The 27607-nt window shown below is 43.2% G+C and overlaps 2 protein-coding genes across 8 annotated transcripts in view; one reads left to right on the forward strand and one right to left on the reverse strand.

Moving 5' to 3' along the window:
- NEK7 (NIMA related kinase 7) overlaps nucleotides 1-27607 on the forward strand; it is a 129818-nt gene that overhangs the window by 420 nt on the left and 101791 nt on the right. For 2 of the 7 annotated variants that reach the window (XM_032466818.1, XM_032466811.1), the window contains exon 2: nucleotides 3863-3995. The exons of the other annotated variants lie outside the window; for them this stretch is intronic. The gene's annotated coding sequence lies outside the window, so the exon portion shown is untranslated. The remainder of the gene's footprint in view (nucleotides 1-3862; nucleotides 3996-27607) is intronic. 7 annotated transcript variants of the gene reach the window in all.
- LOC116659227 (basic salivary proline-rich protein 1-like) lies at nucleotides 208-27317 on the reverse strand. Its single transcript, XM_032466455.1, has 8 exons — nucleotides 27084-27317; nucleotides 22880-23031; nucleotides 22458-22621; nucleotides 14683-14759; nucleotides 12361-12564; nucleotides 1499-1728; nucleotides 1297-1417; nucleotides 208-381 (listed from the first exon to the last, which is right to left on the reverse strand). Exons 1-8 carry the CDS (start codon nucleotides 27315-27317, stop codon nucleotides 208-210), a joined length of 1356 nt encoding a protein of 451 aa, XP_032322346.1.

Below are 27607 nucleotides of genomic sequence, written 5' to 3' on the forward strand. Positions count from 1 at the left end.
GGGGCAGGCGCGCGGCCGAGCCGGTAGGGCCTTCGGTCCGGCCGTGGGCCTCGTGCCGCACACGGCTCTGGCGCCAGCGCCGCCGCGGTAACTAAGAAACTCCGCGACCGCGGCGGCGGCGGCGCAACAGGTCTCGGTTTCAGGACCCGGGGAACTTGGCGAAGTCCCGCCTCCCGCTTCCAGGCGCGCCCTCATTGGCGGCGTCGGTTATTTATTGCTCGTGGATTGGTCAGGTCCAGCTGTCAGGATTCGGCCGCAGCCGGACTGAGCCGAGCCAAGTTCTGGGCAGAAGTGGGTGGTGGGGCCGCGCAGACTGAGCTTGAGACGTGCGAGGTGGATGACCGACCCGTTGCAGAAGGAGAAGGAGCTTTTCTGGGGGCTCTGTCAGGATTAAGAAACGTCAGAGAGAGGGATTGCTGGGCAAGAGCGAATATTACTGGTGATAATGGCAATGGAAAAGAAAGAAATAAATTGAACATGGAAGTCAAAGCCAGAGTGACGAAAGGGAGCGCAAAGGAAAAAGGAGAAAAATGAGAAGACCATGTGGCCCCAGGACAATGTCAGGGAGCGAACACAGCCACGAAGGGTGCTGCAGTGAGATCCTAAGAACCTGTTACCCCTTTCCTATATACTGTAGGCCTTGGGAGACGATGTATCAGACAAATGGTGTTCTCGCGTAGCTGTAGGCCTTGTTAGGGATAGATACTAAAAATATACTTACTTGACTCTAAGATTCGCTCCCATCCTTGAGCAGTTCTGGTGATGGAACTGAAAGTCAGGAACATACTGCAGAAATGAAATGATTTTCCTCCTTCGAGGCTACTGATCCTAAGGTTGCAACGGATACAATCAAATGCCCATAGTTTGTAGAGCACTGTGTCCCCACCATAATTAGAACCACTGTTTCTAATTCCTTCCTCCAAGGAATCTGTAGTTTCAAGAGGTATGCACACTCCCTGCTTCCTGCAGTAGTATGTCTCGCCGAGTTGCATTACAGAATGAAGTACAGAATGTGCGTGTAATCAGTCTGTTCTGAACGGGAACCCGAGCTGCTGCGGGTGTGGTCAGCTTAGTACTTTGACTGAAAAGGTTATGGTACGTTTGGGACAAGTGGACCAACACCGAAAACGATGAATAGTTAAACAAGAGCTGCAATTAACTCTGTAATGCTTTGTGGCAACTCTTGTTGAATGGACGCCAAGCTTTCTTGGCTATAACAATGAAGACCAGTGCACCTAGAACGGTTAACGTAAAACGTAAGCAATTTCATTTCCAGCGGAAGGAATCCTTTGCTACCCTCGGGGGGATCCAGTCCACAGCTTGCTTCACTCTTAAAACCGCAGCATCCTCAGCTTGGCCCTGGCCTGCGTGGGAGCTGGCAAGGGTTGGGGAGAGATGTAACTTTGAAAAACTTTGCCTCTCGGAGGAGACAAAGGGTAAGGCAAGAGGAGTGCGGCGAAATTAGAAGGCGAAGGCACCCCTAGTGGAGGCTGGTTGCTTTCCCGGGGTCTGGGGCAGCCCGGGACCCTCCCGGAGGCGCGGGCCTAAGGTCCCGCCCTCGCGCAGGAGGCCCCACCCCCCGCGGACTGACGGCCTCAGCAGCCAATGGGCGGCGAGGACGGCGAGGCTCCCGCTGGGGGGCGGGCACTTCCTCCTACTGCCGGTCTGGGGGTTGGGGGGTGGCGCGGTGGTTCTCCCCGGGGGGGCGTCCGCGGAGGGCGGGGAGAGCTTGGGGGGTAAACACGTAATACAAGGGGGGCTTGTAGGGTAAACACGAGAAATGGGGGACTTGTGTGGTTAACACGCGAAATGGGGGCTTGTGGGGTAAACACGTAATATGAGGGGGGCTTATGGGGTAAACATGTAATATAAGGGGGAGCTTTACTGTAGGATAAACACGTAATATGGGGGGCTTGTGGGGTAAACATGCAAAATAGGGGTTTGTGGGGTCAACACGTAATAGAAGGGAAGTTTGTGGGGTAAACACGCGAAATGGGGGGCTTGTGGGGAAAACATGTAATATGAGGGGGCCTTGTGGGGTAAACATACAAAATGAGGAAGGGCGGCGGATTCCTGGGACCAGGTGCACGTAGGTCTCAGTTCCCGGTCCAGCCGCACCTTGGACTCAACCGCTGGTGTGACTGATCCCGTGTTTCATTCTGAGATTATCTGAGAATGAAAACCAAGAAATGCCAGCATCCATATGGTTAAGCGTTTAAGTTACTTGGGAATCTTTCCACAGTTAAAAAATTATTTTCAATGAAAAAAGTAAAGGTCATGACTTTGATTTCCTAATCTTGAACTGCTGCTCAGGTTTATTTATTTAGATCGTATCTGCAGGCCCTCCACTCCTTTTCCCACTCACTCATTGTCCTGGCTGGACAATCTCAAGAGCTCTTTCCCGGCCCAGTTAAGATGGCACTTACTCCAAGAATGAGGAAAGCACGTCTGGTATGAGGGCAGCATGGTGGTGGGAGGGAGATTGGAGGCCTCGGTGTTAGCATATCCGAATAAGAAAACTCGCATTGTAGTTTTTCGTGACCACAATGCAGTTACAGTTTGTGGACAGGAGTATTTAACCTCCTACTCCTCTCCCTTCAACTTTCTGGTGGTTGCAGTTGGCAGTCGGAGCTCCGATTTATTGCAGGCACGTAAACGTATTTTCTTCTCAACTATTGTGCACTTACTAGAATGTAGATTTCTCTTTTTTCACATATGTATATATATGTGGTCTGAGATATCATTAGAGACTTTTACCGTGTTTCTAGAACAAAGCTATTTTCCCACCACCTGGCTGATGTTTTAATGTGTATCTTTATGGTATTACTAACGTAGCCACCATTCAAGGCATCTGGAGAGGAGAGAATAATGATTACTTAGTGCAGTTTTGGAAGAGAAGTTGCTTAATTAGATAATAGGTTCCAAAATTCCTTTCAGGTTCTGTTTCCTTTTTTTTAAAATAGGCTTTAGTATTTTAAAAATGTGCAGTGTAGCTGCAGCTGCACAAAGCAGTACTCTGTCCACATTCCTGTTTTCATTCAAATTAAAATATTTGTCCCTTGAAATATTTGCTCAAGAGGTATGTGGGTAGGTATGTTAGTACATCACATATAAAAAAAAAACATGGCAGCAGACTTAGTATAATAGTTGAGGTTGTTTTGGAAATGACATTTTTGATTACTGTTCATGCTGAATTGCTTTATCAGCAGTTATTTTATCAGCATTTCTATGACTATATAGCAAGATGTTTTATGAAGCATTTCTTCATAATTTTGAATGTTTCAGTTTAATTCCTTGTCCCCTCATTTTTATAGGGAATTTATATAATTGTAATCAAATATATTTATTTGCAGGTTATAATGGCTGGTGAGAATTTTTAAACTGCATAGAACTAATGTAGAGCCATTTATTCTTAGTGTTACAAAACTTCCAAATGCTGAGCCCTCTTTTGGTGATTCATAGTTTGATTATCCCTATGTATTATTTTTTTGTTCTAAAGAAAACATTTAGAGAATGTATTTCATGGTTTTTAGTGAGCAGTGGGAATGAGAAGACAGAGCGATGGCGTGAAGCATTCCTTAATTTTTTTTCAGCAGGATAGAATTTTTTTAACCTTTGCTAAAATAACAGCTCTTTCATACTATTTATGGAATAAGCCTATATAATGATCTATTTTGTAATAGGTGTTGGAAGTGTTAATTGGAATAGTGTATAAATGAATGGAACTTATTTAATTGCTCTATGAAATTTTAGAAATACATGTTTTCTGTTACCTAATGGAAATAGACATTTCTGTAAATTTTATTGTTGGTCTTTTATTGATAATCAGTGTAAGTTGTTAAAGGCAACTTTTTCATTACAGGCTGCTTTCGTATAGAACACGGGTTTGCAGACTTTCTCTCTAATGGGCCAGCGAATAAATACTTCTGGCTTTGGGAGCCACATGGTCTCTGTCACAGATACTGCCCTTGTGGCCATGGACTGTCTCTGAACAGGTGAGCGTGGCTGTGTTCCAATAAAGCTTTATTTGTACAGTCAGGCTGGGCCCAGACCTGCTCTAGAAGGTAATAACAGAGATCTAGACATGATTCTGGGGTTGATGTTTGGGTTCGTATGGACTTTCTGCAGCCTTGTTTTATATAGCCTTTTCTGGTCCTTTGATCCTTGTGACAATCTCTTGATTTTCCTCAGTCTCCTCAGAATACTGTCTAGTTATTCACTGCCAAATACATCAACCTCTTTTAGATTTCTACACCTTTTCAGAGTTTTCTATCATTCTTCACCCTTGGGGGTCCCACACCCACCCTGGACCTGGAATGCATGTGCATCTCTTCCGGCTTCCTTCTTGCCGCTAAACCAAGATGGCCTCTGATGTCAGACGTTTGTCTTCGTCTGATTGACTGATAATGATGACGCTGGTCGGAATGTGTTCTGGTGTTTCTCTGACTAGCCGTTTTCGCTCGAGGTCTGCTGGAATGACTGCCTTTGTTGCTTTTAGAGGGAGTGTCTGGCATGAGCTGGAGGGTGCACAGATTTATTTTCTTTTTAGAAAAATTGACTGAGTCTTTTATAAGACTTTTTTCCCAGTAAAAGAAATTCTAGAAGGGGCCTGTATTTGTAAGGAGAGGCTACAGTCAGGGCGTTTGTGGCCTGGGGTGTACGCGTGAGGTACCTGACTCTTCCCCTGGCTTTTAGCAGCCTTAGCTGTAGGCTCACCTGGGTGTAGTTAATGCTATGGGGTGGGGTGGGGGGGTTGGGGATGGAACGGAAGATGCCGCAGTCCTGGGCTTACACGGGAGGACTTCCCAGTGCTTGGCCCCAGTGGGTTCTGGGCGGGTTGGGGTACTGACCCCGCGGGGGGGCCTGGGGCTTCAGAGCTTCCAGGCTAGTCGCCACCAGCTAGCTCGGAAGCCTCTTCGTTTTATGTGACCTTGCTGCACTCGCAGCGTTTTCTGTGCTTACCACGATGTGAAAAAGACTAAGGCCCAGGCTTCTCTCCGACCGCACGACCTCGGCTGAGTTACTTGGTGTGTTTGGACCATTATTTTCTCAGCTCAGGTCACGCTGCTCTGAGGAGTAAGTGGGAACACTTTGTAGCAGTTTGGTAGCAGGCACAGCAAGTGCTAGTTTCGTTCCATCTGTTTCTCTGTCCTTAGGACACTCGGTGTGGGAAGCACGTCTCTGTTTCTTGTGATGACAGGCCCGCTGCCCACCCTTTCTCGGCCCAGCTTTATGTGGATGGGCTCCTGCCCAGCTCTGCTGCCATTTCTACTTTCTCTGCCTTAATTCTTCTTCCCTTCTGTCCCGCAATTCCCATATTTATAACTTAATGATTCCCACCCGGAGTTAACATTCCTATTAAATTTGGGGGGGTGGTGGTGGCAGTAATCCTTAGTTCCTGAGATAGAAAAAGCCACAGCAGGCTTGGGGGTTATATTTTGGACAACAGAAAAATGAGAGTTGGAAAAACATCCTTAAATACTGATTCAAAAGTGGAAAAATTTAGAATCTTCTTTCTATTAAGCTTCCAGTTCTGTTTTTTTATTGTAAAGTATTTTTCTCATATTCTAATATTCACCTGTCAGATTCTTACAGTTTTTGTTGTGGTTGTAACCATGACAAAGCCACATGTCTTCTATTGTATCATGATTGGAAAAACTGAACAGACCAAGATGTTGATAAGAATTGTGCCTCCAGAGTGCAAGGAGTTGCAGATCTTCCATTGCTTTTTATATCTAACTGCTGGACCCTATAGTGAAGTCATGTGGTATGTTTGCATGGTGTCATAAAGCCGTGCGGAACTGGGCAGTAGGGAATTTATTTTAGGCCAATGCATTTCCTTATTTCAAATAGTTTATTTCTAGGCATGGTTTGCTATTCAACAAAGACATGTAAATTGAAGGATTATACAAGAAGAATGCTTATTGATGGATTGGTTTTATAGCAAGAAATTGATGTTTTATTCTCAGTTTCTTGTGGTAACCTACAAATTCACTTCTTTTATTTTGTTTTGTATTTTTAAGTCTGATATTAATACACATTTAGAATAGCATGGTGGCAGTTGAGGTATTCTGTGAACACTGGCATTTTTTAAACATTTTCAGTATACATCTAAAATAAAGTTTTAATAAAAAGTTTTCTACATTTGGTAAATATTTTGGTTGTTGAACGGCGTATTGTTTTCAACATCACTTTGCTGTTTTACGACCTGAAGTGTTTAAATTATCAGCTGGTGACAGAGAGTTACATTTTAGCAGGCAGTTCTCCCGCTATTCTAATTATTCTAATCATTTTCCCTCTCTCTTGTAAGTAGGGAGGGATTTATTAACTGTATTAAGTAGTATTTGGTGGTTGGGAGGGAGTCTGAGCTTCTAGTGAAGTTTCCCAATACCAGGCCACCAAGGGAGTTGGGAGCAGCTTCTGTGATCAGAAAGCCACCGGCCCGAGACCACACAGCCACTGTCCTGATCTGGACGCAGCCTGGATAAGGAGGGTGATACTGTTTGGGGCCCCAGAACCTGCCCTGACTGCTGCAGTCCAGGGAGCAGGTTCTCTGGGCTCTGGCACTGAACGCCTCCTGTGTTAGGTTCCTAGGGCTGCCCCAATAAACTACCAAAAACTAGGTGGCTTTAAACAGTGGAAACTTACTCTCTCCCAGTTCTAAGGGTCATGGATCAGAAATCAAGTTGTCCCCAGGGCTGTGCTCTCTGTTCTTGGGAGGACGTGTCCTGTGCCTTTTTCTTAGCTTCTGTGTTGGTGACAGTCCTTGATGTTCTTTGGCTTGTAGACGCATCACTGCAGTCCCTGCCCCGTCCCATGTGTCTGCTCTTCTTCTAAGGACACCAGTCGCACCAGATTAGGGTCGCCTGCTGACCTCGTCTTTACGTCTAATCACTCCTCCACTTAAAATTTAACAAGCAAAATCTATACTTCTTTGTTTTTAGATTCTTTACCACACAAAAGATTTTTAGATCTCTGATTTTTTTGTTCTGAGCAGAATATTTCAAAGCTGTGCAGAGATTGTACCTAAGAGATAAAGGCACCCAAGTTATGGGGTGCGTGTGTCATCTGTAGATCATGCTCTGTTGCTGTCACTAAGCAGCTGCTCCAAAGTCAGGTTTTCCACTCACCGTTATCTTAGAGTTTTCCTTAGGAGACCTTAAGTGCATGATTCATTAAATCAGATACTTCCAGAGCTGGAAGGAAACTGATAAATTGTCTCACCTGGCCTTTTCATTTAATGTGAGAATAAACTGAAACCCAAGGATGTACGTTTGCTCATCCACATCCTATGAGATCCCATAGCAGTCCGTGTTACCTTGTGTGTTAACTGTGTCATGTTCTGAATACTAGGCATGGTTTTGGTTTTCACGTCTCTTGAATTAGAGCATCTTCACGGTACAGGCTCAGTATAGACTCGCTGATAGTGTTGATGTTGCACCTCTGACCACGCGTATCGGGGCCTTGATTCAAGTCAGCAGATGCCTCAGTGAGGCCTGACCGTGCAGTTGGGAAGTATTTCTCTTGCCTCTGAAATGAGAAACATGAGGATGTGTTGCCATGTCCTTACCATGAAATAGGATCAAAAGAGGAGGAGAAACTTGCACTATGGAGGCCAGTCCCAGGAAAGTGGCTTTGATTAGGGGCAGCGGGTGGGTGGTGAAGCTCGTGGGTGGTGAAGCTCGTGGGTAGGCGCAGGCTGTCTGGTCAGTGTCTCACAGGTGTGTGCTTCATTCCGTTAGATCCCTTGAGTCAGGGGTGCCAGGCTTCAGTGTTGTCTGTCATTTTGGTATATTGAAAATAACTTCTATGTCCTTCTGGCTATGGAATCCTGAAACATTTGGCAGCCCCGCTGACCAGTTTCTCCCTCTGTTGCGTGTTTCAGAGATAGTGATTGGTGGTCTCCTTTTTCTCTGCAGCCACGCCTCCCTCTTTAGAAGTTCATTCTCGTTTTTTTTTATTAAATGTTCCCTTTTTCAGTGAAAATCCTGTCTCCCACAGCAAAATGATTAGAGATTAGTCAAATCAATCCTACAGGATTTAGTTCATGATTCCTTGAAATAGTTATATCTATTTGTACACTGAAAATAATTTTTACAAAACTTGTATAGCTGTTCAAGAATACATGGTGACCCTTTTACCATCACCAACATGGGTTTTCAAAGCATTTTTGAAGCATTTGTCCTATTACTGTGTTTCTCAAACTGTGGTCCTCAGAATACCTGTGTCAGAGATTCTAATAGAAGTACAAGCACTGGTGTTTAAAAGCAAGTTTCCCAGACAATTTTATACACAGATCTGGCCTGTGATGCAGTGCAGGGGATTCTGATGGAGGTGTTCCTCAGGCAGCAGTAAGAAATGCCATGTGGTCTATTTTAAAAAGATTGTTTTATTTAAAAAATTATTTACTTATTTATAATGGAACTCTGTTCCTGCTGCTAACATCCTTTCTCATGTGCAGACCTTTGGAATTGTTTACCCTTAATAATCAGACCCTTGTAGCATGTATAACCAGTGTCCCAGCTCAAATAGTGGATAGGTGTTACCGAAATCACTGTTAGAAATCAATTAAAGTAAATTAGACACGTATATATCATTATAAATAACAATCGCGTAATAACAGAAGAGAAAATTCCACTTCAAATAAGTGAAAGAAAACAGTACACCGAAGTGCTGGTTTTAGTTCTGTCCCAGCCATTCGGCCCCTCATGAGCGCACTGCTTATGCTGTGTGCTGTTCTCACCATTTTTGGCATTTTTAGAGTATTCTTCTTAGCTGGGTGTGAAAGCTTACCACTTCCCTTACCCCTGAGATGGTTTGCTTTGCTTTTTGCTTAAGGGCAGAAGCCCTTTGCCTCCAGCCCCGTGACCTGAGTTCTCCCTGCAGGTCTCCCCCTGGCTCCTGGGCCCCGCTGCACCTGGCTTTTCTGTCTTGCGTATCTGGCCGAGCTGGAAAGTGGTCAGGAGCCGCACGATGAGTAACCTGTTCCTTTTTCCATGACTGCCTCATTTCCATTGATAACAAGTGTCTGGTCCTTGAGGCCCTTCTACCTTCCCTCCTTGTCAGTAGGTGCAGGCCTTTACATGTAAGTTGTGTTCTTTGTTTAAGACAACCTTCCTGCCCATTTTAAAACTACTTTCTATCAGTGATTTTTTTTTCCCACCTTTTTCTTCAATTGGAGTTTATCGGTAAATCCAGGCTCATTTTGTTTATCAGTTTTTCTACTCCCCAGCTTTAAAAAAAATATAAATAAATAAATGTATATAAAACAACTAATGTAAGAAGAGCTAGCTTAACAAAGAGCATCTTGAAATCGTGGATTGAGTCCAGGTTCATTTTTATATATTTGCAAATGCCACGCACAGGGTCTTAGGCTGAGCTAAATTAGCATCCAGAGAACCCGGTTTAAGAGCTGCGTGTCGGGCTTGGGAGAGAGAGCCCTGCGAGTGTGATTAGTGGTCGGTTAACACAAGGGCGCCTGGGCTGTAAGGGGCGCTTGGGATGCCCGGGCTCCTGTCTGCAGGGTGTGGTCCCCGAGGACGCGCTGCCCACTCCTGGGCCTTTTTTGTTCACGGGGCGGGTTGTCAACCTCTGAATGTCAGCATTTCCAGAGTAAGACACGAATACCCATTTTTCTTCGTCGTGAATTTTGTGGGGTGTTTGCATATGCATTCTGAGCCTGCTGGAGAGATGATCCAGCTGGCCTGCACGGCTTTTGATGTTAAACTTAGTTGTGAATAGTCGAGGTGAGCTTCAGCTTTGTCTGAGCTGGGGAGGCACGCTTGCCCTCCGGGGCTCTCCCGCGGCGCCAGGTGGACAGGCCTGTGCTTCTGGTCGTTTGCGGACCTCCTCGTTCTGTCCCTTCCCCTCTTGTCCTCCCCGCTTTCCTGCTGGGTCCCACCCATTCACAGGTTGAAAGAAGAGAAATTTGGGGGTGTTGGTAGGTAGCCGAAAGTGAGTAGACAAATAATCTAAACAGATCTATCTTTATGCTTTTAGAACGTTCTCAGTTTTGATTTATAGCAGAGAATGAGAGACAGGAACGAGCAGATCCTGTGTGACCTCGGCGGGCTCACCCGTTCTCAATGGCGCTGTCCTGGGCTGGACCCGCCTTTCCAGTTTCACTTGTTCGTACTCCCCTAGAGTTAGTCACGTCTGACACTGCAGCTTACATTTTTTGATAAATTTTGTACTCTTTGTGGCTTCTCCGCTTTATCTTTATGCTTTTCTCACTGCTTTTAATGCCATTTTCTGTACTATAGCTCTTCAGTCTCCGTGTATAAAAATCATCTTTATCCTTTAAAACTCTGCTCAGGTCTTATACACAAAAAACACAAAAATCTTTTTTCTGCTGCTTTAGGCGTTTAGTACTTATTGCCCCTCCCCATGGTTGTGCTTGTCTTAGCTGCCTTCCTGGAGTGTGTGCTTCTGGAAGGTGTGAACCATGTCCCGTCCATATTTGTGTTTCCTGCAGGGCCTGGGACCATTCTTGTCAGAACCGGCCATTCCAGGAATGGCAGATGACTGCATCCCAGTGGCTGTACGGGGCAGAAGGTCTGGGAAGATTCTAACAGCCAGAGCGTGTCCAGGACAGTTGAGCAGTTGATTTCAGGGAAGTCTAGACTCCCTGCAGGGCCCACAGGTCAAGGTGTGAAGGAGCTCTTACTCTGTGAAGGTCCGACTCGCAGGTGGTCACTTAGGTGAGAGTCTGCGCTTGGCATCTGAACTCAGAATTTTAAGTTCTGAAAGATCTCAGAGTGGGCTGAGATGGGAACAGGACTGGGAACAACAGGGGTTTGCCAGACGTGAAGTCGGTGGGGATGGGCGGGGTGTGGAGTCCAGACCGAGACCCGCTGGGCGATTAGGTATAAGGTAGAAGCTTGGGCAAAAAGGAACAAAATGAAAACTGAGTTCCTCAAATTAGAATGTAAGGTTAAAACAGGACCAGAAGTCAGATTAAATTGATTTGGGTATGATTTACTAAGATGCTCACTGAGTGTCCCTCTGTTTCCCTTCCTTGGAGGCTAGCCCATTCCTAGTTGGAGTTCGGCGGTCTGGCTGCTCTGTAAAGGGGAGGGGCCTCTCTGCCCGGAGAAGGTGCTTGCTGTCTATTTGCCAAATTAATTCTATTTTCATGCTCTGATAATCCCCTCATGGAGAAAATGTTGAACTAAGTTAATAGATAACTAGCTTAATACTTGAAATTATTTCCTTCTTAGGAATAATTACTAATTCAATTGGTAGATGATTATCATTTAATTTGTGGCCATCAAATGCTGACATGGTAGAAAGTTGTTCGACTTTGAAATAGATATATTTGGTGGGGAGGGTGTAGCTCAGTGGTAGAGCGTGTGCTTAGCAGGCATGAGGTCCTGGGTTCTATCCTCAGTACCTCCATTAAATCAATCAATCAGTCTAATTCCACCCCCTCAAAAGGAAAAAACCCGAAATAGATACATTTTATTTAGTACTTTTCATATCTTTCCATTGCTAGGAGTTTGAAAGAATAATCACAATGTCAATAATTATTTTAAAAAACACAGTACTTATAAAAAGCAAGCCAAATGGACCAAAGGTACGTTGTCTATTCATGAACTAATGAAGAAGCACACAGGGAGTTAACCTGGGTCGGTGCTAAGAGATGGTTGTCAGAGGCCTTGAATACTGTGCTCAGAGGCTTGACCCTTTCCTCTCCCAGGATATGACTGTAAAGAGTTGCTGGTACCTCTGTGTTTTCAAGTTTTGTTTTTAATAGCAGTAAAATCTATAGTGCTTTGTTACCTGTTTATTGGTTCTTAGTTAATGGCAGGTCAGGAACCAGCATGAAAACAGAATCAAGGTTATTATAATGAGGACTTCAGGTATATTTATTAAAAAATGTATTATGATAAGTCAGGCTTATGAGATGTACGAAGAAATTTAGTTTATTGAAAATGTAGACTTCAGTGATATTATAGTATATTTTAAACTTACCAAGAAAAAGGGCTGTTTTTTGTTTAAGGAAATCCCTCTTTAGTATCTTCTAACTTTTCCCCCTTTTAAAATTTAGGATTGAGTTACATTTATTTGTTTGTCTATCTACCTATTAATGCATTTTTAAAACAAACATCCCCAAGATCTTCTGCCTCTTTCTAGGTAGGTTTTTTCCTTGTTTAAAATCCTTCAGCTATTGTCTTTAGAGTAATTTTCAATCCCTTAGTCTCATAGCAGTGTGGCTTGGGCGTCGGTTCTTGCCCTGCTGTGTCCTGTGCTCCCCAGCTGTCCCTGCTTCAGTCGGAACGGCCCCTCCCCTTTGCCTGGTTAGCTCCCACGCTTTCTGTAGACTCCCTTGCGGCATCTTCTCTGCGGGCCTGGCCTGACCCGGCAGCCTGCCTGGGCATCCTTCCCGGGCATCCTTCCTGGCAGCTCTTGTAGGAGCAGTTTGGCGTCAGAATCCTCGCTTCCTAATACTGTGAAGTCTGTTTCTTTATGCCTCTGATTAGTACCTGCGGGGTCGGAATTGCCCTGTTCCTTTCTGTATTCCCAGCAGCTGTGGTGAACAGGCTGGTTGTGCTCCGGGAACGGCTGAATGGGATGGAGAAGGTAAGGGTGACGGGCCTCTAGGCTGCCCCCTCCCCCAATCTCTGTGGGGGCCTGAGTGGGTCACAGTGCCCTTCATCTCCAGTTCTAGCTTCTCTCTCTTCACCCCTTCTCTCCTCACCTTTGAGTAGCTGTGGCTCTTTACTGAAGTAGGCTGAAATAAAGAAATTAGAGACACTGTCTTGCAGACTCTTAGGATATTTTATCTGTGTGGTGGCCTTTCCTGCCTCACTGAAGGCAGGGGTATAGATGTCCTTCAGTAGGTGTAAACAGGTGTCTCTTCATTCATTGGAACATCCTCTAATTCTTTTCAGTTTGACTCTCTTTGTAGTCTTTCGTAAGCAGGGGTATGATCACAGGAGTTAGGAGAAACACACTTCGTCCCGCTTTGGTTTGAGGAGTCTGCATGTCTCTGTGCAAGATACAGCTGGCCTTCACATGCCAGTTTGTGGCTGAGACGTCTTCCCACGCCTAACCTACGAATCAAGTGAATATCAAAGTGATGTTGCTTCCTGCTGTTGGCTGGGAATGCTCTAAACACTCTAAGGTATCAGGGAGCACAGGTTTTGCCTTAGTTTTAGATAGTCACCACAGTGCCTAACACTGAAGAATGAAGGAGAAGAAATATTAACCAGACCAGCTTAGAGTTCAGAGTCCTAGTGTTTAAGCATTGAGTACAGAATAAATCCCCATTTGTCAAAACTAACCAAATTAGGAATAAATAATGGCTTCTTTGTGTGGCCAGGGTGGGGAATGCCACTCTCAGGTGGCGTCTGGGATGCTTGTGGGATGTACAGGTGACACTGTCTGAGAGGCAGCCGCTGGTCAGATGTGGCTGAGCCCCGCGGAACGGTCCGGCCTGTGGTGGAGGAGCCCTGGGCTCAGCGGCAGGGGTGGTTGGGGCCGAGCCTGTGGACGGAAGGTGTGTCAGGTCCTGGTCACCGTGGCGCCCTTAAAAGGGCAGTTTCACTGAAAGCTAAGTAAATAGTCAATGAATACTGGGAGAAATTAAAAGGTAACTTGTGTGTTGCTGCCTGTCTTTAGCTGTAAGTACAACATGTAGGGTATTTTCTTGTGAGGACCCAAATAATGCTGTTTCCATCCTTAATAACTCTGTACTTTTAAAGCCTCTTATTGTCTGCCGTCTTTCTAAGAGTTTATCATTCTTTAGTCAGAGGAGTGGATCTTTGCAGTCAAAAGGTTTCTGAAAACAAAATTTAAGTATCAATATATAATTCCATTTTGAGTGTAAGTCTATAATTACTATTAATTAGATTTTCAGTTTTTTTTTGAGTCCTTTATATTTAAAGTCTCATGTAAAATCCTCAGTAGTGCCATCAACATAGCATGTTTGTTATTCCTACTATTAATTTAAAATAATAATGCTCATTCTTCGGATTGTATCTTCATTAAGTTGTAGTTTCCCGTATCAGTGTGCTGGAGAAGTGCGCTCCTTTCCGGTGGAAGTAGAAGTGGGGCGTGACCCCGCTGCGGGCCATGTGCGGAGCAGCGGGGAGGGCGCTTGGCGGGTCCCGGGCAGGGGTGGGGGGCTGGGGGGGCTGCAGCGGCGGGCCTGAGCGGGGGTGGGGGGGGGGGGGGGGGGGAGGAAGTGGCTGGGGGAAGGGGTGGGGGAGGGACGGGGAGGGGGAGGGGCGGAGCTGGCGCAGCCGCCGCCTGGGCGGACGTCGCAGGACCCATTCAGAGACCAGTTCGGTTTCGCGGTATCAAGGAGAATGTCACAGCAACTGAATTTAGTTTCTCAGAAGGAAAATTTTAAAGCATAAAGCATAGCCATGATTCCCCTCAGAAGTCAGTACGCTGAGAAATCTTTTTATTAAAAGCCCGGGCCGTTTTGTGTAACGTGAGTCGGGGCCTTTTGCCGGCCTCTCCTCCCGCCCTTCATCTTCTCCTGATTCTCATTCGCATTGGAAGTCTGTGCACAGGCAAAGGGGAATCAGCCCAGAGGCCCGAATACTGTTCCTCTTTCTTTTTTGGAAGGGAGAGAGTGGGCCGGAGGGGGTAAGGCAGTTTTCATACAGTTTGTTCCTAGACCCTGGTGTGTCCTGCGAACCTGGTTCTCCGTTAAGCGGGTGCTGTTCTCACTGACTCAGGTCTGGCGCCGGTGTCGAGGCCCGGGGGCGGGGCGGTGGAGAAGTCCCCCGGCGGGGACACGGGAAGACCTGGGTGGGGTGGGGGGGGGGCGTCGTGCCTTCACCACCTGGCTCTAGGTTTCCTTTCCTTACCTGGTGTTTAGGAGTGTCAGAGGAAGTGATAGAAAAGCTTTTAAAACCTCTTTCTAGTTGACTGTAAACTGTAGTCTGGAAAGAAGAGAGGCTTTCTGAAGTTCAGGAGTGATCAGTGTCTGTAGTAGAGGACGTGTGCTAAAATGAATAAACAGCAGTTACTAAGCTTTTTAAAATGAGGATAAAATGTGAAATCATTTGTTAATTCAGAAAAATCTGTTAAATTTTTCCTTCATTTACATGAGAAGTGTTTTCTGTTTTTTTGTGATGATTTTTTTGGTTAATGAGTACTTGTTACAGACCAAAGGCTGTTAAAACAAATGACCTTACAGTAATACATAATTCATACTCATTAAAGTATTTCCAAGTACTAGCTTGTATTCCATGGGGCCTTATCAGCTTTGTTAGGGTAGAATTCACTGCTATGAATTATGTAATACAAGGAATTCAGTAGAATGCTTTCTATAATCAGGTTTGGAAGATGGTCCAAGTATTTATCTTGGCATGTTATGGGTGTCAGTCTTTTGCCATGGATGGTTATAGTTTGGTTGCCATGATTTTTCTGGTGTTACAGCCGAGTGTTTGGCCCAGTAATCACGTGCTTTTGCCAGGCTCCCGTGGTTGCTCTGTGAGTTGCTGAGCGACATGGCAGAGATACACGGAAAATTTATTGTGTGCGTAGCAGCATACTGTGTCCAGTTAGCTGAAACAAACAGATCGTCTATCAAAAGCTTTTTGGACAAACTTCTTTGAAAGGGCCAAGTAGGGATCTCTTGTCTTCTACATCCTCATAGGGAAATTCTTCCGCAAAGATAAGCAAAAGAAATAATCCTGCCTTGCATTTGTGGACTGCTTTAACACTTTTGAGAAGTATTAATCCCTTATTCTTCCAGGCATTTGTTTATTAGAAGGCTGCCTGTATTGACCACTCCGAGAGGAGGATTCGAGGCCTCGCTCTGTCACCCCATACTGCGTTCTCGTTCTGAACTTTCCTTTAGGGAAAGTAGATGCTCATGTGAATTTGAACTAATCAGGTCCTGATTGTTAGACCTGTGTTCTTTATAACTTTTTGTTTTCCAAATTTGATTATTTAAAAAATATATATCAGACTTCAATAGGTACTAGAGGTTTAAAAAAAATGAGGAAGAGACAAATTCTGCCCTTAAATAGTAGTTGCTTGTGTAATCCTTAGAGCTAGTGAGGTATTGGACCTCAAATGCATAGATAACTGATTCCTTAAAATACCCTAGGACAAATTACTAAAAGGAGTATTTTATAAAATGAGGCAAGGTTGACCAGGCAGACTAGCTGGGACGGGTGTTTCAGCTAAGATGTCGTGCAGTGCCAGAGGCACATAGGCATGGAAGAGCCTGGCATTTAGAAGTGTCAGTGGTTCACTAAGGTTCATTAAGGCCAGAATATAGGGTTTATAAGGGGGAGTGTGCGAGCCAGTAAGTAGCAAGGCTGAGGAAAGAGTTTCATTCCTTAAAGGGTTTTAAGCAGGAGTTTGACATAGTTAGATTTTCATTTTAGACTGATCATTATGGTGAGTGTGTAGAGCAGGAATTCTATTACCAAAGTCAGGAAGGGCAGTGAATAGGTTATAGTAGTGCAGCAAGGGTCAGCAGAGAGGTGCTGGGAGGCAGAGGTAATAGGAGCTGGGGGTTCGTGGAGGTGAGGGAGTCAGAAGGTCTGGTCTGGCCGGGGAGGGGTGTCATATGGGATGACTGCGCTGTGGCGTCGCTCCCAGGGGAGGGAGCACAGGGTGGGACGGATTCGAGGTGTTCAAGGTGTTAGACATTTCTGGTTCGGCTACCAAGGCAGGGAGATCTATCCAGTAGAGTGGAAGTGAGACTCTGGAGCTATTGGTTCATAAATCATCAGTATGAAAGAGGCAGTCTGTGTGCCAGCTGAAAATGCATAATTATTGATTTAAATAATCAGGGGACTTCCCATTAAAGGAAACCTGGGCAAGCGGATCAGCAGAACTGTTCATTGATCACAGAGCAAAAGGCACATTTTGGGCAGAAATGAAAAAGCAGACTACAAATTCCCTTATCACACCCGTTATGGTGGCGATTCGCATTCGCGTTGCTACCTTGATTTAGCAGGCACTAGATTAAGTGGTAGTAAACACACGTAGTTCTTAACAATACTTGATAAAAGTAAGTCACGAGAACTTGGATCTTCATCCAAGAAATTGGAAGGGATCGAAGTGTTCTCTTCAGTATCACAAAATACTGGAACTAACAGACTAGCGCTGCAGAGAACAGAGCAGTGTTGTGGCCAGAACACCGTGTGCACAGCCAAACTACTGTTCACATGTGATGAGAATCGAGTGATGGTGTTAGATTTTCAAGGGTTAGAGAAATGTATTGCATGTGTGCTCTTTAGAAAAAATACTTAAAGATATGCTGTAGGAGGAGAGGCAAAACTAAGTTTAGGAAGTGGACATCGTTGTGCGAAAGCACTGGGAATGAGCATCGAACCAAATTAAGTGTGAAAGCAAGACTGAACACGTGTTGTTCAAGGTTGGAAATAGTGCAAAATGCCAGGAATAGCTTAGAAAGATAGGCTGTGGTTATAAAACCTGTAATCTAAAGACTTGGTGGTCGAATGTTAGGGGGAAAGTAGCGGCGCGCTCAGGCCTTGCTGGACCTGGATTAGATTATGTATCATAAGATGGATTTCATTTTCCCTTTGACAGTCAGCCAAGAACCGGTTAAAGGAGAACTTAAAAAACGTGGAAGTCACCGTTAGTAGACTTTAAATAGGAGGGGATATATGTTTGTTTCTGAGTAGCTGGAGAATATTAATGCAAGCAAACATGGTCCATATGGCAAGAGATGAAAAAAAAAACCAGAAAACAAAAAACAAGACTATAAAAGACAAGTATCAGTAAAACAATTTATACTAAATGTGTTGAATTTCTCTTTTAAAAGACAGACTGAGCCTAAAAAAGTAATCCTCAGCTATGTTCTGCTTTCAAAAGATATGCTTAGAACAAATAAATCTAGAAAGGTTAAAAATAAAAAGGTAAGCCGAGGTTTATAGGAAAATATGACAGAAAAGACAGTAGAGTAACTATGAACTCCCAAGTAGAACTGAGTGGAGAAAAACTGCATTAAATACGATAAAGGACAGTTTTTAAAAATTGACTTGAGGTGATAATTAACAAACCAATAACTATGGGAGAGTTGAAGTCACGTGCGTTGGCTTCACAACAGACTTCTAGGCCCAGTTTTTGTTTTTGATTCCTAAGATTAAATAGGAATCTTCCAACTCATGCTCTTGAGTTAGTATATTCTTAGTACCAAAAATTGGACCAAAGGCGGTATTACCAAAGCTCTTCAAGGTATTAATAGAAGTCCTGTGGAGGAATTTCATGGCGAGACAGTTTTGGGAGAATCTGCATAGGGTGGTGTTCTGGAGGGTCGCAGTGCACTTTTTAGTATATCAGGGTCCCCGAGAAGTGCAGCCCAGGATTTGTGGAGCCCAGTAGGTTGCAGATTCCTTTGACGATGGACTTCTCGCTCGCTTTGTCTCCCTCTGTTTTGGTTATGGAATACAGGTTAACAATTTAAGAGATCCTAGTGTTTTAAAGAGCAGAGTTTGGAAAACACTTACGAATATTGGTGTACTCTGTAATAAAATTAAGACTAATGGAACAGTTGAAGAGTCAGTCATTCATTAATCATAGAAGGTTTATCTGACCAAGGAAGATTTATCTGAACATATAAAGATGGTTTAATAAAGAATATCTAATTATATGATTCATCACCTCATTGGGTTCAGTAAGAAGACTTGTATTATAAGCTTACTGGAGCAGAAAAGCATTTGATATCATTTGATACCTACCTCCCTTTTTTAAATAAAAAAAAAACCTCTTAGAAAATTGGTAATGTCATTTGATATGGAATATGGTCAGTATCATAATTTATTGCAATTTCATAGATGTATGTCTTTATTACTCCTTATCTGCTATATTTTAAGCTCTTTGTGGGAAGGAAATAAGTTAATTTTTACATTTTTTGTTACTCATTCTATTATAGGACTTTGCATTTTAGGCATTCTATAGCTATTTGTTAAATGAAAATGTTATTTGAACGTGTATCCTTGTGTAATTTTTTGATTAAAATGGATTTTTGAAAAACATTTTCTTTATGTAAATTTTTTTAAAAAGTGTGGAACACATGATTTTTCAAAACTGAAATATTCTTCACAATGGGCCTTTATTTTTTTTTTATTCATTTATCCAGAAAGCCTGAATTCCTAAGGTGAATTTAAATTTTGCCTAACAGTTAAGTGACAGGGAATTTATAAAGGTTCTTGAACAATAAAAGGGTATTATAAATACTGTTTTAAAAAGGATTGTCCTGGCCAGAAGGGTTATACTTGGTAAAGCAGGAGTTGTGGGTGAGGACTCTTGTGGTAATGGCAGGAGTGTTCATTTAGGAAAATCAAGGGACTCTGGGACCTGAGGCTGGCTCAGAACGCTCCAGGATGTGGTTGGGTTTTGCGCAGAACACGATTTTTCTTTGGTCTTGAGGAACTGCCTTCCAGCCCATGAAACCCTAGCTGTGAACTGTGGCTTTACGGAGCCTGAGAAAATTTTGTTCATATGCAGATTTCTGTAGCCTTTCAATTTCCAGGACTAAACTGCAGTTACTCAGGGGTGTGTGTGTGTGTGTGTGTGTGTCTGTGTGTCTGTGTGTGTGTGTGTGTTTACAGACACAAAATGGGCTGAACTTAGTAATACAGATTTGTAAGAGTCAGGAAATCTGAGTTCTGTTATTTTCTCCTTGTGTGATCTTGGATAAGTCACATAACTTCTCTCTTGAATTTTCTTACCTGTAACTTGGAAATTATTTTACCCACTCCACAGTGATGTTTTGAGAAGACACTATGGAAACTTTTAAAAAATTGCAAAACTATAAGATGTCAGTAAAGCATACTGGTACTCATTTTGCTTCAAGAGGACATATAAACACAGAATTTGGAAGCCCTAAAAATCATGGCAATTAGGAAACATGAAAATATTTTTTCCTTTTTCTTTTGGGTTTTCAGTTAAAAATTAAGCATGCAGTTTTAACTAGTATTTAAAAGCCTTTGCATTACAGAGAGAAATTTAACAACACAGTTGTATCATTAGATCCAGCATTTACATTACTAACATTTTGTTACTTATTCTAAAGGAATTTATTCAGTATATATATTGAAATCTGTTGTTTTAACTGTATAGCCAGATGAAAATATGACAGGAGAAGTTTGAATGTAGTTTCTATTCTTTGTAACAGTTTGCTTGAGGAGTGGGCAGGCTTTTCTTCACTTGACAGATGTAAAGGAAGGACCTTGAGAAGGCAAGTGGATTTCCTAAGCTTGCGTTTGCTGGATGATGACCAAGTCAGGGCTAGAATTCATAATTTTTCTTGTTACTTACACATTTTACCCTTTGGGTCCAGCATTTTTTTTTTTTTGCTGATATTATGAGCTTGTAATAATATTTGATCATTGTAATAATCTCTTAGGAAGATGGTCAAATGATGTGTGACTTCTGCTTATTGATTTGAAGAATCACAATAAGAAGCCACATTTTCTATAAGAGGATGTATAATTGTTCTTTGATAAAACAAATTCTCAGGCTTATTAAGTAAATTACATTCATACAGTCATTTACTGAAAATAAAAGTGAGTAAGTAATGGACTTACAGCGCACACATTTTTCAGTGCTGATTTATAACAGGAAAAACTGTATAAAATACTTCATGAAATGATGCTCTAAAAATGTATCATAAAATGTTTGACTTCTTTTTTAATGTCAGAGAAATATCTGTATGGGAGGGGTTAAAAGGGGGTAAGTTATGAAACTGAGAATGTCACCATTTTGTATGGTTTTCTCACTAACTTTAAACAAATGATTGTTCTCGTGCTACTTTGATAAGTAATTATAAATTGAAATCTTAGAGCATCACATCATCCTTAAATAGTTTAGAAAACAGTAACAAACCCAGTAGCATTAACTTGGTTTTTTTGTGAGGTCAGCTCTGTACTTGATACGTCATTCAAGCACATCAAAACTTTTTCCTTCTTGGTGTTTTAGATTTCAGACCAGTTGGCCATTGACTGTTTTTCAGTAGTTTTTTCTTGCATGAAGACTTTCATTAAGGGATCTCTCAGGAGTGACTCACGCATTCCTGGTGAGGCTCGCTCTGCAGTGCTAACGATTCTGTAGCAGCCCAGGATCCCTTGCTTGGAGCTGTTCCTCTTGAATCAAAATGTCAGTAAACTCTGAATTTGTGCAACGTGACTTATTTGTTTGTTTCAGAAGAAATTAGAATTTGGTGGACTTTTGACACTGGAAGGGACTTTGGAGATCATGTAATCCAGTACCTTTATTTGATGTTTTAGGTAACTGAGGCTCAGAGGGTGTAGTTGGACATTACAAAGAAAGTTCTTGGTAGAAGTGAGTTGACTCGTGTCCTATATTGTATTCACATGCTTGTCTCCTCCTGTTATTATTTATGTTGGTGAGAATCTCCTTAATAACATTACTGACTAAGTCAACAGTAACAAAAATACAGTTCTAGACTTGTGGGAGTGCCTGGCTCTTAGATTTCATTCAGCACTGTAACAGAAGAAATGATTATTTGAAACATTTTGCCTAGATGGTAGACTAATCTATAAATTGAATTAAAAATATATTTTGTTAACATTTAATAAATGTTGTGAAGCAAATATTTTTCTTAAAAATGACATGTGAAAGGGAAGGTGCTTGAATTGAAGTAAACACCTCTAATATTAAACTTTGACAATTAATGAAATAATTACATTTGTTAGGACACTGGGTTTTATGTTAATAGAAAAAAGATTGAAATGTAATTTTAAGAGTTTTCTATCTTTGACATATTAAACTAAATACAGGTAGATGTCCTTCAGGGTTACCTCTGTTTGGTGGAAGTAAAGAGTGAAATAATCAAAAGATGAGCGCCAGGGCCAAGTCCGTATCAGGGCATCAGAATAGTGAGCTTCTCCACAGTTGACTGTAATGAACCTTTCTGATAGCAGAACTGTAAATCTGGAAGAGTTAGAGATGTGCATAATCTGATTGTCAGCGTTCAGTTAGGAAGGTGTTCTTGGGCATATATTAATGATGGTTTTGTCATTCTTAATTTTTCCCTTTTGTTTAAATCATATATTAAATAATAAGTAGGTCTATTTGGCCTGTTTCCAAGTGGACAAGGCTGTTTTAATCTCCTAGGCTTTGAGCTGGAGAGAGAGCAGTTGGGAATCGGCGTGTGTGAGGGAGCCAGGCTGACTGTGCGTGCCTGCTTTCTTAGTATAGGCCGGGGTTCTGCTCAGGGATCACAACTGAGGTGGGTGTTCTGGTTGGGGTTCTTGCTGCCAGGCCTGCGGCTTTGCTTTTCTGTGTGTATTACACAAAGTTAAGTAATATGGAAAAAAACGTGCAGGGGTTTTAGGATATTTTTTGGAAATATTACTTCTGTTTTTGGATTTTAGAAAGTGTTACTTTTAAGCCCTCTGTTCTTTGTTCCATGCTATACTTCTGGACTTTCACACACTTTGATGTTTCAATAAAGTATAATCCAGCTGATAAGCAACAGTTACTCGTTGTACCTCGTGGAGGCTCATTGTTCGAGAGAACTGTGCTGGATGCACCGGGGGATTCAGGGGAATCTCGGCAGCCTTTGTCATCCAGGATTTTACAGTCCTGACTGATAGTGTCATTAACGGCAGAAGGATGGCCCTCGTGCCTCCAGGGCCTGTCCCGCAGCGCAGGGCTATTGCAGGGACATCAAAGGGAGGGGCGGGCTCGTCCCTGTGAGTGGGCTCCCTGAGGTCCTGGGGGCACAGGGGCTTGTTCTGGGCTTTGACTGAAAGCCATCGTGGTAGGTGAAGTTGGGATTTCTAAAGCTCAAAAATGGGCCAGTTTGGCAAAAATAGTGGGACATGAGGCTCTGATTCATTCTCTTTGTAGCTGCCAAAGTGGTATTTGTAAAATGGAAAACCAGGTCTTAGCTCGGCGTCTGAGAACCAACCAGGCAGCATTGCGAGGCTGCCCCGAGCAGGGCGCCTGCTGCTGGGTTCCCGGCCCGAGTCTCGGGCAGGCCCTGCTAAGCTGCTTCCCAGGGGTGGGAGCTCTGTAAGGGCCGCCGCCTTTGCTGCTCATCTTTTTATCCGTGGTGCTTGCCTGCTTCAGAGGAAGAGTTCAGGACACGCCTGTTGCATAAACAGGGGCCTGCAATTCCAGGCCAAGGAATTTGGACTTTATTCTAAAAATGGTGGAGAACAATTAGAAATTTTTAAACAAAAGAATGATTTGGGGAAGGTATTCTAGGATGATTAATTTAATTGATTGTTATGCACTCTGGCCTTCTAAGCATCGTACTGAAGTGCTTCTGACATAGTAAATAAACATTTATAGCCCTGAACGTTTGTGGTAGTTAATCGCTGGAACAAATCCCAGATGCTCGCCTTTTTAAACTCTAAATTAGCGTTTAGAGCCAGTTTTCACCACTTTTTTAAGTTCACTAAGACGAAGCAGGATTAGGTAGGCTTTGTTTTTTCATTCATTTGGCAGATATTTGAGTGCCTGCTTTGTGGCCGTGTTGTAGGTGGGGAGAGGGTGGCGCACAGTGATAACAAGAGACATGGTGTGTGACCCCAGGAAGCATTTTTACTGGTTTAATGACATTGAGAACTCCTGAGTGGTTTCAAAATCATGTGAAGAAAGTGTAAAAAGAAACATTTTCCTTTTCTCTATTCCATATTTTTCTAATGGACATCACAAGTGGAAATCTGGGCATGTAGGGGCCTCCTCTGGGACCTTGTGTGTATTGGTACCTGGGCCATTTAACAATTTGATGCTTAATTAACAATAACTTTCTTAAAAATGATTTGATGATGAGATGTGCACATGCCCCATTTTAGTTTTTGGGAAATATATCAGTATTATTGGGGTGTAGTGCTAATTGCTATTCACAATATACTAGGTGCTCTAGCAGAATGCATGGTTTTGATTTTATTCACTGGGAAGTTTTCACAGATGGTAAATACATTATAAATAAGTGTGCATAATATTTCACTTAGGCATTGGAGTTCTTTATAACAATAGTCTATGACTCTGACCAAGTGCCGTGCTTTGGAGGAGTAGATGAGTAAGCCGTGTACAGTTCGGAGCTTCTTTTCTTAAGTGGACAGGCTTGGCTTATTTCCTGCCATCCAGTTTGACTGACAGACAGTGTTTATGTGGCTTTATTGGAAAATTCAGAATATATTTTCTGTTTAAAATAGTCAAACTGCTTACATATTCATAGAACTTTTTCATTATTTTTCTAGATCATTCAAAAATCTAGAAGATTTGTGACTAATGGTTGACTTCAAGATTTTTAAGTGAAATTTGGTTTGTGTTTAAAGCAGCTTTACCGATTTTAGAATGCACCCACAGCAGAACGTGATGGCGGCAGTGATAGCAAGATGATTCTTATCTCCACTGATGAAATGACAAAATGTTCTAAGCCAAAGTAGAACATTACTGGTAATTCTGGGAAAATCCAGTGACAGTACAATTCTGAAAGGTACTAGGAAAATTTGTATTAAAAACAGTGTCTTCACGGTTCTGTTTCCAGAATATGAACAAGCACGTCTGCGAAGACCAGGTTGTGTTCATGCAGACACCCGCCTTTCCTCTCCAGTGTCTTTCTTTTACTTAGCAGTTACTGTCCGCTTTCTACATTTTTTCTTTTCTTAAAAGAGAAGCTTTTTGCCTGGTGATTCTGTATTTGGACTTAGTTCAGTGGTGAATGGGAATTGTGCCCACCGATTGAGATAAGCCGGGTTTTCTGGCGGGTGCTTTGTTTTAAAGAAGCGTTGTCAGTGATGGCCTCCTTTTATGCGTGGCTCAGCTCTGTGGAACTGCCTAGAACGTGAAGTGTGTGCTTCATACTCCTCTGCGAGGGAGGAGATGAACTCTCCCGATTCAAAATGTGCCTCAGTAAAGTCTTCTTGATAGATGTGTTAAAGTCTTACTCTGACTTACAGAACTAGGAGTTTTCTCTCTTAAATTACAGTGGTCTAATACAAAACCATGGGAAGTTTAAGAAATAGTGTGTTTTGACGTGTGGAACGTTGTGGCCACCTCTAACCCTCCGTGAGGTGGAGCCTTCCTGTGTGTGATGAGTTAGGGAGCAGACAGAAAGCTCCCAGCTGGGGGCCAGACCCTCCTCCTCCCCTCTTCCCCTTCCCCTGCTCCCTGGCTCGGGGCTCCACTCGGCCTAGGGGCTCCGCCCCGAGCCACTTCTTTGGGGAGGACTTCCTTGACACCCCCTCCCCCCTTTCCCCCAGACGCTGTTACATGCTCCCTTGTCACTTGTATTTTTTACGGATCAGACTTGGAGCATTTGTTACCCTCTGGTGTGGTTGGTGGTGCTGCTGGTGGGCTCCAGGAGGGCAGAGTCCGGATCGGGGCAGGACCTGTGCCCGGTGCCCGGTGTAGGACCTAAAATCATGTTCACGTGGTAATGATGGACACTTACAGGTACTCAAAAAAAAGCTTCATCTAATCTGTGTCACTCAGGGTCTGTGTCCGCGAAATTGGGTGAAACACAAATCAGGTCAATCAGAAGATAACAGAAGAAAAAGGTGGTGTGACATGTGAATTGCCAAAAGTTGAAAAAGACATATTATGTTGGAAAATTAGATTTATAATCGTAGTGACTTGCTTCCCATTGTGGATTTGAACTAACCTGAAGATAAATTGACCAGGCCTTCCTCCAAATCAGCTGTAGTTGGTTTTTATTTTTATATGTCCTGTGTGGCTGTCTCTGCTTCAGAGGTCCTGGGTCGACAGCTAAATGTCTTCCTAACAAGTCATCTTGGGTTTTTAGCATATGTGATTTTGCCTTGCCTTACTGATCAGGTTCTCCTCAAAACTTTCACACTGTGGCTGACTTCCATGTTTCCTCTTTTGGAAAACATCCCTCTCCTCCACCCCCTCCCCCAGGTCTCATGGATTTGGAATCTCTTCTTGTTATTACTATTTGCTTTGATATCTCCTAAGTTGTGGGAACAGCTGTGATGGTATAGATGTAACAGGAGCCTATCTCAAAGAGATGTTTTTCTTTGTTTTTAAAATGTTCTTTTTCTTAATTATGCCCAAACTGATTTAAACATTAAAAACAATTATTCTGAATTTTTCTCACACTTACGAGAGTGTTGAACTGAGTACAGATCGCATGTGTGAGCAGTGCACGCTGAAGTGTAAGTTAATTCACGTGCATGTTTTTTCTTGTAATCTTAAAACCTGAGAGGAGCTCATTCACGCTAGCTGTGAAGTGTCACCGGGGAACTGGCCTTGGAAAGCTGTAAACTGCAGAATCTGCTGAGGGAACGTCTCCTCTTCACATGGTCAGAACTGCAGTTGCTTTTCTGCACATTGTGTGACAGATGCTTGCGTCTTAACCACAGACTGGTGAGGGAGTAACAGTGGATGAAGGGGACCAGAGCTGGGAGAGAGGTAGTCTTGTTACTGTTTCAATGGAAACAATGTTTGCATAATAAATTATATATAAATGTATAAAGCTGGGTTTTATTAAAAGAAAGGACTTGTTGGGTTTGATTGGTGATTGGTTGCTGGTCGTCTTCCAGATACATTGTTATTTCTGCTTCAGTTTCCTGAGGGTGTACCCCTGGGTGCGTACTGAAATGTTGGACATGAAAATGAAAATCTAAATTACTCTCTTTGTTGAAACATGTGCACAGAATCTTGGCCCTGGAAGATGGCCTTATCTCAAAGGAGTTTACATGACGCAGGAAAGGGAAATGATGCTGCGATTCCTTGGCTAGAAGATTTGTTACCAGATCACCTTTCTCATGGTTATTTTATTTAAACTTATGATAAATATGTTTAGAACAGTAAACTGATTTGTAGAAATTATTTTTACATATGAAAGGATGCATTTGAAATTGTTTCCACAGCTACTGAAATATCTTTCTGCTGACTTAATTTTCTGTCTAGTAATGAACTCAGCTGATGTTAAGGCAAACGGGTTGTGTGTTTGGTGAGCTAGAATGTTAAATCCATCAAAGCAAATGTTTCGATTTGTCAGACATCCTCTTCCCTTTACAGTTTCTTTAAGGTTTGAAACGCCAGGATGCTGTGTGAAGAACAGGTGGTGGTGGTTGTATTGCGCGTCTCTAGTAGTCACTTGCCAGCTGTCACGCAGGCTGGGGAGGAGTAGGTACTGAGACGCCAAGGTGAACGGCAGAGTGGGCACGCGGGTCGGCCGCAGCGCCGCAGACGCTGAGCGGGAGGGTGAGACTCAGTGACGCGAGCAGGACAGCTGATGAAAGCACAGCAGACACGGGCGGCCGGTGGCGAGTCCTTCTGCCCGCGGGGCCGTGGGGAGGAGCCGGGCCGGGTGGGCGCTGCGCTTCCACAGGGGTTGGGTCGTAGCTGAGGAACCCAAGTCTTGTCATTCGAAATGGACATTTGAAAATGTTGTTTTTGGTTATTTATGATGTGATAAATCTCTGGTTGTATAAGCCAACATCTTATCATTTGATTAGTTATATTTAAAGCAGAGTTGAGAGAAAAAGTAGATATCTGCATCTGCCGGGTTGAAAGGACCACGGATCCTCCTAGCTCTGAGAAGAGCCTGGAGCCGTGGGAAAGCGCTGGGTAGAATGTCGCAGCAGTCAGGGCAGGCCCGTGTGAGGTGGACTTTCCATTGTCAGTCCTTTTGGTTTTTATGATCTCTGTTGAAAAT

This window comes from Camelus ferus, chromosome 23, assembly GCF_009834535.1.
Source record: "Camelus ferus isolate YT-003-E chromosome 23, BCGSAC_Cfer_1.0, whole genome shotgun sequence".
Classification (NCBI taxonomy): Eukaryota; Metazoa; Chordata; class Mammalia; order Artiodactyla; family Camelidae; genus Camelus; species Camelus ferus.

Excerpts from the sequence above, each read along its gene's own strand:
- LOC116659227 (XM_032466455.1), bottom strand. The coding sequence starts at position 27,317 with ATGACAAGACTTGGGTTCCTCAGCTACGACCCAACCCCTGTGGAAGCG. Across the intron at positions 23,032-27,083 it reads CCGTTCACCTTGGCGTCTCA|GCAAGCACCACGGATAAAAA; the intron begins GTACCTACTCCT and ends CCTCTGAAGCAG. Across the intron at positions 22,622-22,879 it reads CAGCCTCGCAATGCTGCCTG|CCCTGCGCTGCGGGACAGGC; the intron begins GTTGGTTCTCAG and ends TCCCTGCAATAG.